Raw genomic sequence first — 17,890 nt, 5'->3', positions numbered from 1 at the left:
TACAGTGGCCAAGAAGCAGGACCATGTCTGTGGTCTGGTTCACAGCGTATCTCTGGTAACAAGTGCAGATTTGACATGAAATAAAGCACTTAGTACCGCGTGATGAGGGAGAGAACAAGTGCAGCCAGAAGCCCCTGTCCTTGAGACATTCAATCCCACGGAAGCCACTGAAGCGGAAAGAGCACGTGGAACCCCGCCATTCTTCCTTCTCTCGCCACCCCCCCACCCGTCTTTTCTGCGTACAGCCTGCCCTCCCCGTCATGCTTAATTCAAGGTGAGGTTTAGTCCTGAGCCTGTCCCAGGATGGATGGGAAATACGTGCGGTCGGTTGTGTGGGCTCTCTAATGCCTGAGGTCATCCAGCCCATAGCGCACCCTCCAGCCCATAGCGCACCCTCCAGCCTACTTACGCTTGATGAGGTATCCTGGGTAGGGGGCCGCGGCGACGACGTGGAGGACAGTGCAGCCATCCTCGTCCTTCTGGTTGATGCGGCCTTTCCACTCGGGCTTGTGGTCCATTAACCACCTGAAAAGATGGTTTTCCTCTGAAGGGAATTAAAATGAGTGACTGATGTTATTTTCTACAGACAGAAAATCAATAATGCACATCAGTGTGTAGCGCCATGAGGGAACCAAATGGGGAATCCCACACACATTTGACACTCAACACAAATAGGCCCGGGAGACACAGAGTCTGTAAATTAAAAGGATGAATTCTAGAATGTTATTCATAATAAACTCAGCCAGTTTCCCTAGAAGCAGAGCCTGAGACAAGGATTCCTGTACATGTGAGTTATTGACAGGAGCTCAGGAAAGAGACTGAGGGAAGCAGGACAAGGCAGGGGAAGGAGGCAAGCAGAGATGTGGTCTCAGCTGATTCAGCCTCAGCCCGATCCCACAGGGAGCTCTGGAGCATGAACAGCACCAGTGTTGACCCACCATGAGGCGGGGGCTAACATTTTGTACCGCATGTCAGTTAGTCAAGAGCTACAAAACACCTCTAAGGAGGGGGTGAGGTTGAGGGAGAACCTCTGTAGGACATGGTGCATATTGGCAAAAAGCAGCCTCTGGGGAAGGAGGCAGCTGTGAACCGGCAGGGTGTGATGGGGGCCCTGGTGGTAAAGAGGCTCCAGGCAGGGCATCAACAGCACCCATGTCAGGAATCAGGTCAATATCTGAAAAGACTACCCTACTCATTACTATCGATAGGACATATATTTAAAAATTATTTTCCCAGGCTCCTTCCTTGTAGCTCCTGGGCTCAAGGAATGCCACATGCTTCTGCCAACTCTGCAAACACCATTTGTCACCATGTCAGAGTTTTCCTCTGAGAAACAAATCAGGGATAAAGTTAAACAGCTGATCTTACTGATTCCTGCCTGTCCCCCCAGGAGCTAACGTAAAGAGCAGACACAGTGGGGAATCGTGACTCTCACAACCAGAGACACACTTCTCTGGGCTCCAGATTCCTACTTGAAAACTGGTAGGACTGGATCAGATTGCTTTTAATCAGACTTTACTTTTAAACCTTTGATCCGCCAATTCCTGTGTGAGAATAAAACATCTCATGGACTCCCCAGTAGGAAATGGATAACAGCAAGGCAAATGTGGCTAAAGCAAAGCAGCGGCCCAGGTCTTGAAGCCCCTGGCCAACCCCCTCACTCCTTCATTCCTGGGAAGGCAACCCAGCCTAGAAGAGGAAGACTGTCTAGAAAATTCTCTTGGCCCTTTCTGGCTCTAAAACAGTATGGGTACATGTCGAACGCTGATGCCATACACGCTTGGAAAAGAAGAAAAACAAGCTTTTTTATCTAACGTGTGTATGTGATAATGAAAAAATTTAAATATTTTAAAATTTAAATCCTATCGCCAAGTGGTGAAGACTTAAAAAAAGAAAAAAAGAATTTTACGAACATCAGCGTTCTTTAGATGAACCACAAGCATTCTGTCTCAGCCAGAACCAGTGTTTCCCTTGGTATCAGCCCCCCGCACCACCACCACCATGGCAGTCAGCCCTCTGGCTAGAGAGAAAATGAACTTGAACAAGGGGGAAAGACCACCTGTGCCTTGGCCAGCTGGAAGAAACTCCACAGCCTCAGGGAGCTCTGCCCAGCAAAGGCTGTCTGTCCCAAGTCCCCTGCATGGGTCTCAGGACTCCTCTACCCCTAGCATCTGTCTAGGAACACAGAATCCTTTCAACTTGGGCCCCGTAGCTACCAGGTCCCAGGTGAAATAAAAACAATGCTGTTTACCCCGCTGCCTGCATGCATTTGAATAATCAAACTATTTGCATATTCAGATCATTTGAATATTCCACCTTCAGGTGGCTAAATTCTGGTTTCTCTTGAGCTCAGCAGAGCACGTGGGAGCTCAGGGCTGGGAGGGCAGCTCGGACAGCGTGTAACTGGAAGAACACTCACTTGCTCGGATACAGAGTTGCATGAGGGCATGAAGAGGGTATGGTCCTATAGTCTCAATACTTGCACCAAGGCAGATGAGCCACTGAACTAATTTGGGCACCTGTTCCATCTTCTCATAAAGTCCAATGAAGACGTATTGCTGGGGAAAAAACACACAGGAAGAATCATGGAAGTCACTCCGTCAATATGAAACTTCAAACTCCTTCATTCATAACGTTGGGGTTCAGTAAAACCTGGATAGCTGTGGCCCAAGCCTGAGATGATTATAAATAATAAATTTGCAGTGAGACAGCTGAAGTCCCCTTATACAAGCTGAGGTCCCAAATATAAGCCTGAGTGGCCTGACTTGAAACCGTATGTTTTAAGAAGCCACCTTACCTCAAAGAGACTCTTCAGTGTTAACCCTGGGACATGGATATTTCTCGGTAGCCGGTCTTTTCTCGCCGACAGAAGTAGGAATGACTGATGAGAAGGGAGAAAAAGAAAAAGCTGGAATAATCAAGTTCTCCACATAGATTATTAGAGCAAAAGTTATCTTCAGGGTTAAAACAAGCAAAAAAACAAAAAACAAAATACCCTCCAGCCCTCTCTTTTTAAGCTACCTGCCAACCTTTACAGCCTGAGCTATAATCGAAGTCCCTCTGTCCAGCCAATGTCCTGTTCCTGCTGAGAGCTAAGCTCTCTCCACCTTTCCTCAAAGCCTGCTGAGGATAGCAGCACCAGTGGGTAAAAAAGTGATTCTGTGCAAAGTTTTGAGGCTTACTTAGCAAGCAGAAGAATCCAATCCTTTACAAGTAGCTCCTTCCAATTCATTCCTTAGCACTTTAGTGTTTCATAAGCCCCAAGTGTTTGGGGTCTGCTAGACCCTGTCGAGGCAGCTAATGAGCACCAACTGCAGTTCAGAATTCCCAATGCCACATCCTGTAGCCCTATTAATGAATTCAGATTGGGCCATGGTGAGAGTATTGACACTACAGAAATTGACAAACATTTTTTTTCTCAGAGAGCCAGTTGTTAAACCACTGACGCCATCTAAAGTCACTGAAGAAACTGAATCCTGGAAAGGTTAAGCAATTTTTCCTAGGTCACACAGACAGCATGTCCTAAGAGGTCCCTACTGAAATCATCCAGGTGTGCCAACAGGTCTAAGGGCTCCAGGCTCTGGCATGGCCACAACTGGAGACCCAGGCTCAGCCTCAACCTCTGTCATGTATGCACCTGCTAGTGGACGTGGGACCCCAGGGACTGAGCCAATGACCACATCTTGCTTCCGGGTTTTCAGCCTGATGCCCACTCTTTGCTGCTCGCCCTGAACAGACCCCAATCTCAAATGACATGCTCAGGATTCTGCCAATCCTGATTGCTGACCTGGCCTTTTTTTTTTTTTTTAACAAGATGTCTCTATTTCCAGTAGGTGAAAAAAATGACTGGGGCCCCACAGCTGGACTATTGGACCAAGTAGACCTACCACTGGGCTGCATTCTCGGGCCTTCCCTTGCCTGCCTGCTTTCTCAAGAACTTTTAATATGGAAGTGAGCTTCAGGGAACTCATTGCTGGACTTTAGGGGATTTCCCATGAACCACCTGAAACTATACCCATAACTGTGTGTGTATGCAAAGAGAACCCCATCGATTTCATTAGATTTCCAATGGAATCCATGAGCTTTTTAAAAATTGAAGAATTCTGTATTCTAAAGTCATTTGCCCTGCCTGGCTCTAGAGAGCTTTTGGGTTGTCCTTGCTTTTGGTGACTTTTCTGCACTGCCCAGCTTTAGAAAGCCCAGCAGGCCCTTCCTGATCTAACTGCCAGCCTTGACCAGCCCTTTCCATGCTGACTGAGAGCCCACCATCAATGACAACTACTATTCACTGGGCATTCGGCGCACGCCAGGTATCATAAAGCTCTGTTAGCTCGGTGCTTGGCATACTGTAAGCCCGTGATAAACATTAGCTAATATTATTAGTAGGTGTTCTTGGTCCTTTATTTCTCATCCTCACCAAAACCCTGAAGAGTAAGTTTATATCCTGCATCTTACAAATGAGGAAATGAGGCTCAGAGGGGAAGTAATTAGCCCAAAATAGAAAGTGGAAGACTATGATTTGAGGAGGCATCTGTGTGACACTGAAGCCCAGGCTCACAGTCCACTCTGTTCCTCCATTCTCTGGATTCCCAGCCCTGGGTTTGGTTCCTGCAGCCTCACTATGATCTGTGGGCAGCAGTCCCTTAAAGCTACACAGATGCAGTGCGCCTGGCTGGCTCAGTCAGTTAAGCGCCTGCCTTTGGCTCAGGTCATGATCCCAGGCTCCCTGCTCAGCCGGGAGTCTGCTTCTCCTTCTGCTCCTCCCCCGCCAACCCCCATGTTCACGCTCTCGCTCTCTCTCTCTCTTGCTCTCTCGTGCTCTCGCACACACGCACCCTCTCTCAAATAAATAAATAAAATCTTTTAAAAAAATTTTTTAATTAAAAAAAAAAGCAGCACAGAATTGCTCAGAGCAACACAGGCAGGTCTTTTGAGCCCACACTAGCAAATGCAATAAAAAAAAGATGATGAAGATGAACATGCAATCGTTTATTTTCCTCATTCCACATTATCATTAGCACTTGAACTTGACAATTCTGTGATGACAATGAAGACACAGAGCAATAAGGGAGATAATACATTATATATAATGTGATATATAATACATTATATAATATATATAGTATATATAATGTGATAATCTGAGGGTGATAAACATTAGCTAATATTAGGTGTTCTGAATATGTTTCCTATCTTTAAAAAAAACAGAAACTGACTAATTAATAACTCTCAGTGACTTTCTATCTTTAATGATGGTGCAGTTAAAAAGTTATTTTGGCATCAAAATAAACAGATAATAAATTACAATCCCTTCCCCAGTGCAGGCAGAAAAAATCCATTTAGCCAAGAATGTACTTTCCCCACAAGAGAGCCATCTTCTTTTACTTACATGCCATAATCCTTTTTTTGCCAACTTTTCTATTACAGATTGCCACACTTCTGTTGAGAATCCGGTAGTAAAAATATGATCAAAACAGGGCAAGAAACTTTGCAAAACAATGGGGTCACCTGAAAGAAAGTTCCATAGTTTAGAAATTTTAACCCGGGCAGAGTCTAGAACATTTGGGAAAAGGTCCACAGATAGACAAATGGAAAATTAAAGATATCAGAAAGAGAGGCATTTTCAAAGTAAAAGTAAAGTCAAAGGCATTTTCAAAGTAAAAGTACTCTATAATGGAACGAAGTGGAAACACTTTAGGTTCATCTATAAACTCAATGCCCCAAGAGTTAGGCAGGGGGATTTAGCTCTTCCATATGCCAAGCCCCGCAATATGCGCTAATATTTAACCCCTCAAACAGACCAATAAGGCACTGCCCTATTATCTCCACTTATAGAGGAGGAAATAGAAACTCAAAAGAAGTTAAAAAAAAATTTAAAAAATAGCACCTCACATCCTTTAAGAAAGATGTTGACAAATATTATTGTCACCCAACTGATGAGAAATGATGACAAATGAGGTCAGGCTTCACGGCATATCATGCAGCTAGTTAACAACAAAAACAAAGACGGGGACCCAGATCTACCAACTCTCTTAGTCAATACACATTCTTCTAACCTAGTGGTCCATTGCATCTCATGATCCTCCAAACCACATTTCTCAAACTCATGGATGAGATCATCCAAGGAGCAAGGGCAGGTGCCAGAATAACACGGCACCTCCTTCAGGATTGTCAACTTCCAAAAATAAGTAAATATCAAAATAAACAGTATTGCACAAAAGGATACAAAATTTCCACAAATACATTTTTCAAATTTTAGAAATTGGACCGTGGACATACATTCACCCTACAAATAGAAATACTTTGGTATACAAGTATGGGATGCATTGCCCTATGAAGTTCTAAGAAGTGCCCCCTCTCAGGATGGTGGCAGAAGGGAAACCATCCAGATTTCTTAAGGGAGCAGTCCCCCAGAAATAAACAGTGACTTCACAAAGATGCAGAGACGACATGAGGGATGGTAGGGAACACGCCAAGCCATCACACTCAGAGGAAAGGGAAACAGGCTCGGTCACTGCCAGCAAAAGGCTGACTGGAAACCTGGGACCCGTCAGCATTTATCTGGGGATCTTCCACCTCTCTGTCCAAGGGACTCGGCTGTGCCGACCTCCAACCCCTTCCCACTGCCTGCCTGATATGGCTCTCACGCCCCCCACTCCCCCATCTGCCAAACTTGCCCAAATTTGTAGAATGTCGGCCACAGACCACAAGAGTTGCTCTCCCACAATCGCAGTGGGAACAGGTGGATCTGCAACAGTTGAATCAATTTCCCCACCTCTGAAAGCCAAAGACCTTTTTCCCCGCAATTCTGACATGTGCCATTTTTCACATTCTAACATCTCTACAATCGGGACATGTGTGACAACTGATTTTGACTCTCAGTGGCAAAACATTTTCCAACGGCACATCTTAAGTCGGTACAATCTTAAATGCGATCAAACGCAATATTTGAAAACAATGGCCTGGTCATTGGCAGAACTTTAGTCCATGCCAAGATAAGCACAAGAGAGCTCCTTTGTCACTGGCAAGGATATGTTACATCGTGTTTTATGGTTTTCAGTTTTTGCCTAATCCAGGCCACTGACAAAGCCAGCTCACAGCCAGGTCGTTAGAGTAATAACTCAAGGCAGTGATGCAAAAAGTCCTCCATGCGTCACTCCTACACGGAGTGGCTGGGTCCTCCGCTGCAGTGAGCAGAGCCAGTGAGGCCCTGAGCACCGCGTCAGCTTCCACAGCACCCTCTGTGAGCAGTTAGTTGGACAGTGAAGTAGTCCTGGCCAGGGTCCCCAACAAGAAAATACGGAGTCAGGACAGCTAAGATAAAACAGCACTAACATCCTGTTTCACAGCTTAGACAGGAGCACACTAGCATTCTGCTTTGCAGCCTTTGCAGAATTGACTTCTGCAAAACGTCCTAAAATAAGACAATTAACCACAAAGCACTTGTCATTATCACAGGCAAGGGGCAGTTAAGACATAAGCCCCCAGATGTCAGCAAAAAAGACCATCAGCATGTTGACATTAACCTAATAGGTAGATAATGTGACCAAAGCCCTGATTGGCACAACTCAGCACAACCTGGCTGCTTAAGATAGTTCCACAGAAGAACTCATTAAAAACCGCTAAACTTAGAAACTCCAGGGGCAACCCACTCGGGCCCCCCTCCCTCTCCGGGAGCTTTGTACTATCCCTCAGTAGACTTTGCTCTGCTGACCACCACTCTTCGTCTGACCTACCTCTTCTTTTTTCCAAGCGGCATGACCAAGAACCACGGGCATTTAAGGCAGAGAAATCCTGAGACACCTCCATCAGCCCTGCCAGGGTATTTTGATAGCAAACAGGACTATTTCTCGGCATATTGGAGAAACACATGCAAACATCACAGGAAAGAGCACAAATCACATAAAATCAGTAGCATAGAGGGGGAAAGATCTCTAAGTAGCAACAGAGAAAACTGAAGTCTGATTGGCAGAGCTTTAAGTGGTTTCTGCGAAAGGATTTTCTTGTTTTTACAAGGACATGAGCCACCAAACCTTCCAAAATGCTTTCTAATGTGAAAATCAGTTCCAGTCTAACGACATAAATAAGCCACAAAGAAACACCCTGAAATTATCTCCCCAGGAGCCGTTCGAATAAAATAACAAGGATTTAAAAAAAAAAAAAGGAAAGAAAGAATGAACAAAGGCTTCCCCCTCCCCCTTCCAACTTACTGCCCATAGTGGTGAAGACTCCCACGAGGAAATCAGCAACCTGGATCTGGTCTGGAGTGCCTTGCAGAAGTCGCAGACCCTCAAAAAACATGCGAGCCGCTTCATAAGGTTGGAGCAACCGCAGTAAGGAATAGCCAGCTTGGTAGTATCCCTGGGACAGAAGAAAAGCAAAACCGTAACTCGCCCATCTCTTCCAACCAGCTGCTAAAAGGAAAGGCAAGATTGATGAGCTGGGGAAATGGACCGTAGAGGTTTCACTTCTATGAAAACACAGATTTCTAACAAGCACTGGAGACAGCATTCCCACATCACGTTGTGTGCCACATTTTTCCTGTCATTTTTTAACCGCGAAGAAAATAATCAGTTTCAAATCCATGACTGATACAGCATCTAACACATGACACGGAGCGAGGAAGCAGGACTGGTTCCAATTATATGTGTGGCTTATTTATTCATGCCTCCAGTCACAGCCCGGGCAAGAAGAGAATGAAAAAATCCTATGATGACAGAGTTCCAGAAAAGAATGAGATTGTCATGTAAACACAGAAGTTGTTCCCTGTTCCTTTCAATCAAAGTAAACACAATTTCCACTGGGTATGTAGCCGAGGGAAAAAAAAAATGAAAATGGTAATGATAAGCATTGAGATGTATTGAGCTCCACATTGTGGGCCATGTACACCAGAGGCAAAATTTTTTTTCTTTCTGTAGAGGAAAATTACAATGAGTAACAGAGGAAAATGGTTTAGTTTTGCCTATATACAAACTGCGTACGTTGAGTAGGAACAAAATGATACTGCTTTTCTCCTCTTTGATTCTCTAAGGGAATCCACACCAGGACCTACCAAGACAGCATTCTAAGATAATAAATAAAAAGTGTTCACCAACCAGCTTAATAAAAAAAAAAGCAAGCACTTAAAAATTCCACTTGACACCAAATCTCTGGTTATTTATCGATTTGTTTTCACCTTCATTTGAAAGTCTAGAACCTCAGATAACAATCAGAAAAAAGGGGTGGGAGAAGGTGGGTTTTTTTTTTTCCCCCAACTCGGTAAGCTGGATACAGAATTCCCCACTTCCTTGCCCTACTCAGATTTAAGTTTCTTTCATCTTTTACTTTGGCAGGGGAATGAAGAGGATCAGAATATGCCACCCCAAAATATGACACTTTGGCATAAGGGTTATCTTGAGCCCAAGGCATTTGAGATTCAACAGATGTAGAAAGAAGCCTTCCTGGAGCTTCCCTTATCTGACTAAAAGCAGAAAGTCTAAAAAACGAGGACTGCCATAAATCCCCTCTCCCAGGGAATTCTTATGGCCATGAAGAAGACAGAAATCGGCACTGTGGGACCAACACTGCTAAGCATTGCTAAGACAGCCTTGCTTTCCCTCCCATTAGTTTCCCCCATGTACGTGTGTTCCCACAGTCCAGGGCCCCAGATGTCTAAACCCCTTTCCTTTGTCTGACCTGTCTCCACAGTTTATTGCTCTCTGTTAAAAATGTATATGAGCTCTAGGGGCGGGGCTCAGTCGGTTTTAAGCTTCTGACTCTTGATTTTGGCTCAGATCATGATCTCAGGGTCACGGCATCAAGCCCCTCGTAGGGATCTGCTCTCAGTGCCAAGTCTGCTTGTCCCTCTCTCTCTGCTCCTCCTACTCTCTCTCTCTCTCTAAAATAAATAAAATATTTTTTTGAATGTATATGAGCTCTCAAGCCTAAATGTATATGAGCTCTCAAGCCTATCTGATTTTCTTGGGGTCTTTCCTAGGAAGGCCCCTGTGTCATGTAAAAATTATCACAAAATAAAATTTGTATGTTTTTCTCTTGTTAATTTGTCTCTTGTCAGTCAAATTTGCAGGGCCCCAGCCATTGAACCAAAAGAAGGAAGACAGAAAGCGTTCTTCTTCCCCTACAGAGGACATTTGGGAGAGAACCGGAGGTGGGAAAGAATGGGGAAAGAGGAAGACACCCAGGAGTAAGAATGCGGGCGGGTCCTGGTCGCTGTGCTGCCACAGACTGAGGCAGGCCTGGCCCCTCAAGGAAGTCCGGCCACCGCCTGAGGAATGTGCGTATGCCCCCAACTCCTTCCCTCCCCGCCCCCAATCCAGTTGGGGGATGGGGAAAATCCTAAAATGCCTCTGAGGAGATTTCCTCAGGAGTGCTTTCCCATTTTTAAAACTATTCAATAATTCCTAAAGTATCCATCCTCCAATAGAAGAGGCCTAAGGTAAAACAGACAAATCGCTCCCTCAGGGATGTAGAATCCGTAGGTCAAAGCCCCTGGCCACTTCCCACTGTTCCACTTCTAGCAGTCATACACAAAATGCAGACCCCTGAGGAAATCGTGCAAACTCCTGTTTACCGAGTGCCAACAACTTGAACTAAGGTCTCTGAATCCTTGAAGCAACTCTAGGATCCTGGTAGCATCTCCCTCTACAGTCGGGGGGGAAAGGAAGGCTTAAGGAGGGAAAAGGCGCTCCTCCGGGCTGCTGAAACCAGTCCGCAACAAGGCCTGCGCTTTTCCCACCTCCGCGCCTCGCTCTCAGTGGTCTATATCACTAACGGGACACGTCACTGTATGTGCCTCAGGTGGCTCCTGAATGGCAACTCCATTATGGTCTCTGATTCTGCTTTCCGTCCTCCTCCAAACCGATAGTGAGTTACTCAAAAGCTGGGATGGTGTCTGCCTGTCCGTTTGTTTGCCTCAGGCATGAAGAACGTTGAGGTGCCTTGCAGAATGGGCACTGACAGCATTTCAGCTGAGAAAAACAATCAAATGGTCGTTTATTGACCTTGGCTAACACCAGAGAGCGGCTGGCTGACTGGCCTCCCAAACCTCCCCTGATCTCCACGTAAGAAGTTCTTTCTGAAGAATCCGTGTCATGTGTCCCCGCAGCTAGCAAGTGAAACAATGATGTGAAGTGAAACTTTGCTACGATGAAACTTGAAAGCACCAAAGAACACTTTAGACTCCCAGCGGGGAGGTAACTACATCAGAACACAAGAGCTCCCCGCGCGCGCGCGCGCGCGCGCACACACACACACACACACACACACACACACACACACACGGGCATTTCCACACTGAGCCACCATCATTGTCGTTAGTCTTCTCCCGAGGGGCTCGCATGCCCTAGGGGCATCTGTCTGAAGTGCAAAGAGTTGAATGCAAAGCTCTCCTCATATTTCCATTTTTAAAAAGAAGGGAGGAGGGTCGCCTGGGTGGCTCAGTCGCTGGGGCGTCTGCCCTCGGCTCAGGTCATGATCCCAGGGTCCTGGGGATCGAACCCCTGCATCGGGCTCCCTGCTCGGCAGGGAGCCTGCTTCTCCCTCTGCCTGTCTGCCTACTTGTGTTCTCTCTGGCAAATAAATAAATAAAATCTTTTAAAAAAAAAGAAAGGGAGGAGAGGCAGCAGGTGAGGAAAAGACAGGCAGGGTCCCCGGCTGTCACCGTACCTTCACGTAGGTTGGATCCCACTGGAGACATTCCTTGGCTGCCACGAAGGCCTCATTCCATTTCCCAAGGCTATAAAACGCACTGGATTTGTTGCACAGCAACACAGCCAGCTCCCTGGGGGGGACCCTGTCAGAAAGAACAGACCGGACCGGCGGTCAGTAGAGCTGTCTTTCTGCAAATACAGAAACCACCCTTGAAGGCCACAATGCTGGGCCTGGCTGCCACCATCACCAGTTAACGTCCCAGTTACACCTATCACGTCTGGCCCTCCAGCCCCCACTGCCCCAGAAAACCCGGGACAAGTCTGTCCCTCCTCAATCCCAAATCGTCTCCTCCTTTTCATGACAAATGTTCTCAACACCTCAGTTCTACCTCTGACTCATCTCCATGGATCTTTTCATTTTTTAGAGACCACCTTGGTGAAGATGCTGTGAAGGTGCTGATCGGTCCTAAGGACAGGAAGGATGGGAGTTCCCACTGAGCCTCAGCAGAGACCACTGACTGGTGCAGTGTGGGGTGAGCCCCTCCACGTGCATGTCCACGCTGGATGGATGCAAGCGTATCACAGGAAGGGCCTTTCAGAACATGTGACCACAACATCCCCACGGAACTACCATGACAGGTGCAGGATGAGCACCGTTGTAGTGTAGAGACAGGGCAGCCCTAACATTTGCAGGACCCAGGGCCAGAGTGCAAATGGGGCTCACATACCCTGGGGCTAATCCGCACTGTCCAATATGGTAGCCACTGGCTATGTGTAACTATTCATATTTTATTTAATTTAAATAAAATTTAAAATTCAGTTCCTTAAATGTATTAGCCACATTTCAAGTACTCGATACCCACATTTTGTATTATAGGACATCTTCATCATCATAGAAAATCCTATTGGACAGTGCTAGCCTAAGTATTTGAAGATCATAAATCAAGTTCACAAAGTGTTCCATAAAATACGTTCTATCTTCCTACTTTACAATAACTGGTTCAAATTTAGAACGGTAGGAAATGTGTCAGGGCAGAGTGATCCAGGACTGCACCCCTGCCCACTCCCTCCACCTCAGCCTTCATCCTGCACTGCAGGAGGAACGATTCCAAGTGCTGTCCACACCCCTGAACTTGGTCAGCCCTGGGAAGAATGGGCTGTGGGTAGGAGGTATGTGAAGACCCTGGAAGCAGAGTCCATGGGCAAGAATTCCAGGGTCTTGGTACCTATGGAATGAACCAAAGGGGAGGAAAAGACTCTGGGTGGGTAAAGCCTGTGGCCCCACAGACTCCTGCCTGGGTGGTGGGCCCAGCTGGAGGGAAGCCACAGGAGGGCCCTCTAAAGCATGTCAGGGCGGGTCCCTCTTGCCTGGGTCTAGGCATAACACTACCAGGTTGGTGCCAAACCACAACAGAATTTGAAGACAAATGCAAAGTGTACCACAATATGTTAAAGCCCAGGTGCCATTGGATTCAAAACACATGAGCAAAAAAAAAGCCAGGCTTATACCTCTTTTTTACTGAATATTTTAATTGCAAAAGTACTACAAAATCATTATAGAAAAGTTAGGTGATGCAGATAAGCACAAATAAAAAGCAAAGTAAAAAGCATCTCTACTACTGCCCCATCCTCAGTGCTTTATGTTTCCGGCTTCTGTCACTGCCCATCGTTCCCGCTAGGTGAAGGGACGAGGGCCCGAGAAGCACAGAAGGGGCAGTGGGACAGCCAAGGGGTGACTGGCAAGGAAGTTGTTACTGCAGGTGTCCAGCCCAGATACCCTGGCCAGGGCAGTCATCCCCAGCTGCAGTGAACACTGGCTGCCGCTAGGGGCTCCCAGTGCCCTGTTCTCCAGATTTGCCCTCAGCCTAATGGGATCTGCCCTCTCCCCAGGAAGTTATGCTCCTGCTGTGAACTAAATTGTGCCCTTCCATCCATATGTTGAAGGCCTGCCCACCACTGTGATGGTATTTGGAGACGGGGCCTTTGGGGAGGTAATTAGGTTTAGCTGAGGTCATGAGGTGGAGCCCTCATGATATGAAGAGACACCAGAGAGCTTCCTTTCTCTCTCTTCCTCTTTCTCTCTCCACCCTGTGAGGACACCGTGAGAAGGTAGCCATCTGGAAGCCAGGAAGAGAGCTCTCACCAGAAACTCAACTGGCCAGCACCTTGATCTCGGACTTACCAGCCTCCAGAACTGAGAGAAGTAAGTTCCTGTTGTTGACTCCACCCAGTCAATGGTATTTTGTTACGGCAGCCCAAGCTGACTAGTACAACCCCACTCCTTAGGACAACTCCTAGGGGCCAGACAGCCATCAATAGATGGCTGGCTGAAGTGAGAATCAAAAGGTCAGCTCCCTTGCCCCAAAGTGGGACCAGCTCTGCAGTAGAGCTCATGCTCCGGAGCTCCCCCAGAGGGTCAGGCTGAAGCTGCCTCTGGTTGACACACCATCCCTGCCTGGAACCTTCCCCTGACCCATCCTGCTTCCCTTGGCCCCCTCCTCCTGAGAACATATGCTCAGTAAACCACAAGCACTAAATCCCTATGTCAGCTGGCAGTGGCCGGAAGGCAGGCTGCAGGTGATGAGCAAGGGCAGCAGTGTCAGGAAAGCCATGAAAGACAATATGTGAGGGTCCAGGCAGAAGTCCCATTAGTGGCCCCACAGTGTGGGGTCGGTCTACAGTCATAACCACTACACAACACTTCCTCTTTAAGAAAGTCAGATGCTGTGGGCACCTGAGTGGCTCAGTTGGTTAGGCATCTGCCTTTGGCTCAGGTCATGATCCCAGGGTCCCGGGATCGAGCCCTGCATCGGGCTCCCTGTTCAGCAGGGAGCCTGTTTCTCCCTCTCCCTCTGCTTGCTGCTCCCCCTGCTTGTGCTCTCTCTCTCCGTGTCAAATAAATAAATAAAATCTTTAAAAAAGAAGAAAAAGAAAGAAAGAAAGAAAGAAAGAAAGAAAGAAAGAAAGAAAGAAAGAAAGAAAGAAAAAGAAAGAGAGAAAGAAAGAAAAAGAAAGAAAGAAAGATGCCTTGCACTCCAGGCCCAGCTTTGACACAGTTCTGATCTGAGCCAGGAGTGGCAGAATTACAGACCCAAACCAATTACACTCAACTCACATCCAGCTAGAGTGTAGACACCAAGGTGCTAGAAGGTAGGAAGTGGGAGGCATGGTTCAGTAATTTCATTCAGTGGCATTTCCCAGCACAAGTTTAGGCTGCATGCACCCCACAAATGACAACCTCTATTGCAGCTGTTCCCAAAGCATGGTGCGGGAACCTCTGGGGTCCCTAAGACCATTTCAGGTGGTCCACAAGGTCAAATATTTTCACAATGGTAGCAGGCTGAATAATGGTCCCTAAATAATATTACCTTTTATTGGCAAAAAAAAAAACCACCTTTGCAGATGTGATCAATTTCTAGATCTTGGGGGGAGATTATCCTGGGTTAGGATTCAATCACAAGGGTCCTTGTGAGAGAGAGACGGGGGAGACGTGATACAGAACAGGAGACAGTGAGACAGTGCAACAGCACACTGGAAGGATGCACTTTGAAGACAAAGGAAGGGGCCACAAGCCAAGGTGTGCAGGCAGCCACTCAAAGCAGAAAAAGGCAAGGAAATGGATTCGCCTCCGCAAAAGATCAGCCCCACCGACACCTCAATTTTAGCTTCGTGAGACTCACATTTCAGATTTCTGACCTCCAAAACTGAAAGATAATAAACATGTATTGTGTTAAGCCACTAAATTGTGGCAATTGGTTACAGTGGTCACAAGGAACTAAGATATTATGTGCCTTTTTCACACATTCTCTCACATGTACTCGAGGAATCTTCCAGGCTACATGATGTGTGATATCCCAAAGGACTGAATGTAGAAGCAGATATGAGAAGTCAGATGTCTTCTATTGAGAAAGAGCTCTGCAAAAATGAAAAATGTGCCACTCTTCTCACGAAGCTTCTGGTTTTGGAAAATACACTTATTTTTCATTAAAATATGTTCCCGAGGTTGACATGGAATGAGTTTATTACTGAAATTTTAAGGAGGTGATGAATACATATTTTAAATTTATCTTAGTTTTAAGTTCGAATCCAGGCTATAGTGATAGCTACAGCTTACATAAACAAAAGGCTCTTAGGGGTCCTCCATAATCGTTAAGCATGTCATGGTACTTAAATGCTTGGGTACAGGTCGACTTGAAGGGGCAGGGAAAGAGATGAGCCTGAGCTCCCCGGGGAACGCACTGTAGCCAGGGCGGGAAAGGGCACAGAGAACCAGGAAAACGAAATAAATGACAGCGGAGACGTTGGGGCCTTGGATCATCCCAGGAACTCTGATTCCCATCACCAGACGAAGGGGGAAGTTGTGCAACAGTCCCCTGTGTTTCACTTTCCATTTCCCTATCACTTAGTATTCTCTGTGCAGTTTCTGAGCTCACAGTACTGGGAGGATACTTAGGAAGGGGGCGGAGAAAGAAAACAGAAACTAGGCGGTGTGGTAAGAAACGGGAAGAAAACATAAGTGACAGAGGGAGTTTCCATTTACTGAAAAAAACAAAAACAAAAACCAAAGGTGCGGGGTAAACCCCAGCACTTACCCCCACTGGTATAACTGCAGGAGGATCTGGATGGCTTCGTCGTACTTTCTGATGGCCAGAGAGAAGTTCCCGTTCTTCAGGACGTGGTTGCCAGCCTCTTTGAGCTCCTCGGCGTAAGCTGTGGGGTCCATCCTGTGAGGAGACGAACTTAGGGCTCGCCGCCCGGCCCCGCACAAAACCCGTCTCCCTTCCCGTCTGCATTGCTGGGAGTCTGCAGACGCACTTTGTTCATTCTGGCCCCGCCCACCCGCAGAGAGCACATCCTGACCACGCCCCTCAAGCCCCGGGGACCAGACGGGGCGTCTGCTGAGCCCATTTCTTCCTCAGTTCTCGTCTGACCTGGGCGGCAGCGGCCAGAGCGATTCCATGTACTCCGTGGCAATGATCAGCCAAGCACTGAGGGAGGAGGCTGCTGCCAAGCACGAGACAACTCACAACCTCGCGGGTAGCGTGCGCCCGTGAAGTGGCAGCTATTCCCCAAACGGGCACTAGTGTTCCTTTCTCATTTACCCACCGCTACGGCCCATAAGGAGGCACTGTCCCCACTGTTCAGATGAAGAAACTGAGGCTCACGGAGGTTCAAGTCACTTTGCCCAAGCATCTGCTAATGGCATTTCCCGGTTCTGACATCACGTCCAAGTTTCTGCTCTTGACCACTGCACCACACCACCTATCGGTACAAGCAAAACTCAGTGGGCAGTCCTCTCATTCTCTTGGGAGGGGGAAAAGGGAGCGGAAGGGCAGTTCCAAAGGCCTCCATACACAAGGGGCTAGGTCACAGGGCCACAACCACCGCCTCTCCCGCCCTCCTCCCTGCCTAAAACACTTATTAAAGTAAGCCTCAGAGTACTTGTCCCTCAGATTACTTCTTGCAGGTCACGACTTTTGTCTTACTCTTTTTGTAGCCCACAGACTAGCATATAACCGGTGCATAAATATTTGTGGTGTAACAGATGTGAAGGCTGGACCCAGACGGTTACCTGTTACTGATTCTGTCTGGGGTGGCCTGGGGAGTCGGAGACAAGTGACTGGAGCCCTACCTGCCGGTGGAGCCCAGGAGTGTTTGCTGTACAAAGGTAATAGAAAGGAGAGCGTCTAGGGAAGCCTGGAGAAGCAGCCACCAAGGAGAGAGAAAAGGTGGGGCTCAGAAGAGATGTCCCTTAGGATCTCCTCCTCTCAGGGTGGCAGTAGGAAGGGGAGTCTGAAATACAAGCGAGGACAATTCAGGTGTTTGCATAGGCCATGTACCTGGGGGGGGGGGGGTCACACAATCTATGGGGGGGGTATTATTGATCTTAGCTAATGAGTCATATTATTTTTATCATTTCAAATCTTGGTGAGGGGTTTTGGGACAGGGGAAGCAGATCCAAGCAGATATAAGTGGTGGCCTATTTTAAACCCATATGAGCTTACCAAGGATGGGGTTTTGGAACAGCGCTGCATTCCTCAGCCAGAGCTGAATCTGAATGAGGCTCATGGTTCCTAAACAAGTGAGAGTACAAAATTGCACCTATACTTTCCGTTAAATAATCTCTCAATGCCCTGACTCAAATTTACACAGAGATGACTGAGTTGAACATGAAAAAATGTTCAAGAGTTGATTGACTACAGATATAAACATGTTTCTCTTCTGAGTATTGTCAGCTATCT

The 17,890-nt window shown here is 47.0% G+C and overlaps 1 protein-coding gene across 2 annotated transcripts in view; it reads right to left on the bottom strand.

Annotated features, from left to right (window-relative positions):
• Positions 1-16,463, bottom strand: part of TRANK1 (tetratricopeptide repeat and ankyrin repeat containing 1) — an 82,324-nt gene extending 65,861 nt beyond the window's left edge. The window contains exons 1-7 of one of the 2 annotated variants that reach the window (XM_088026770.1): positions 16,241-16,463; positions 11,665-11,791; positions 8,211-8,361; positions 5,390-5,508; positions 2,798-2,881; positions 2,420-2,558; positions 410-544 (exon numbers count right to left, since the gene is read on the bottom strand). In XM_088026770.1, coding sequence (XP_087882896.1) covers positions 410-544; positions 2,420-2,558; positions 2,798-2,881; positions 5,390-5,508; positions 8,211-8,361; positions 11,665-11,791; positions 16,241-16,371 — 886 coding nt within the window. In that variant the 5' untranslated portion in view covers positions 16,372-16,463. The remainder of the gene's footprint in view (positions 1-409; positions 545-2,419; positions 2,559-2,797; positions 2,882-5,389; positions 5,509-8,210; positions 8,362-11,664; positions 11,792-16,240) is intronic. The other variant, XM_028107037.2, reaches the window with a different exon arrangement.
• Positions 16,464-17,890: the final 1,427 nt, after the last annotated feature.

The sequence above is a fragment of the Eumetopias jubatus genome, unplaced genomic scaffold (genome assembly GCF_037043125.1).
Source record: "Eumetopias jubatus isolate StellerSeaLion01/CBP00866 unplaced genomic scaffold, mEumJub1_p1.0 scaffold_1, whole genome shotgun sequence".
Classification (NCBI taxonomy): domain Eukaryota; kingdom Metazoa; phylum Chordata; class Mammalia; order Carnivora; family Otariidae; genus Eumetopias; species Eumetopias jubatus.
This window is presented reverse-complemented; position numbering and strand designations above follow the sequence as displayed.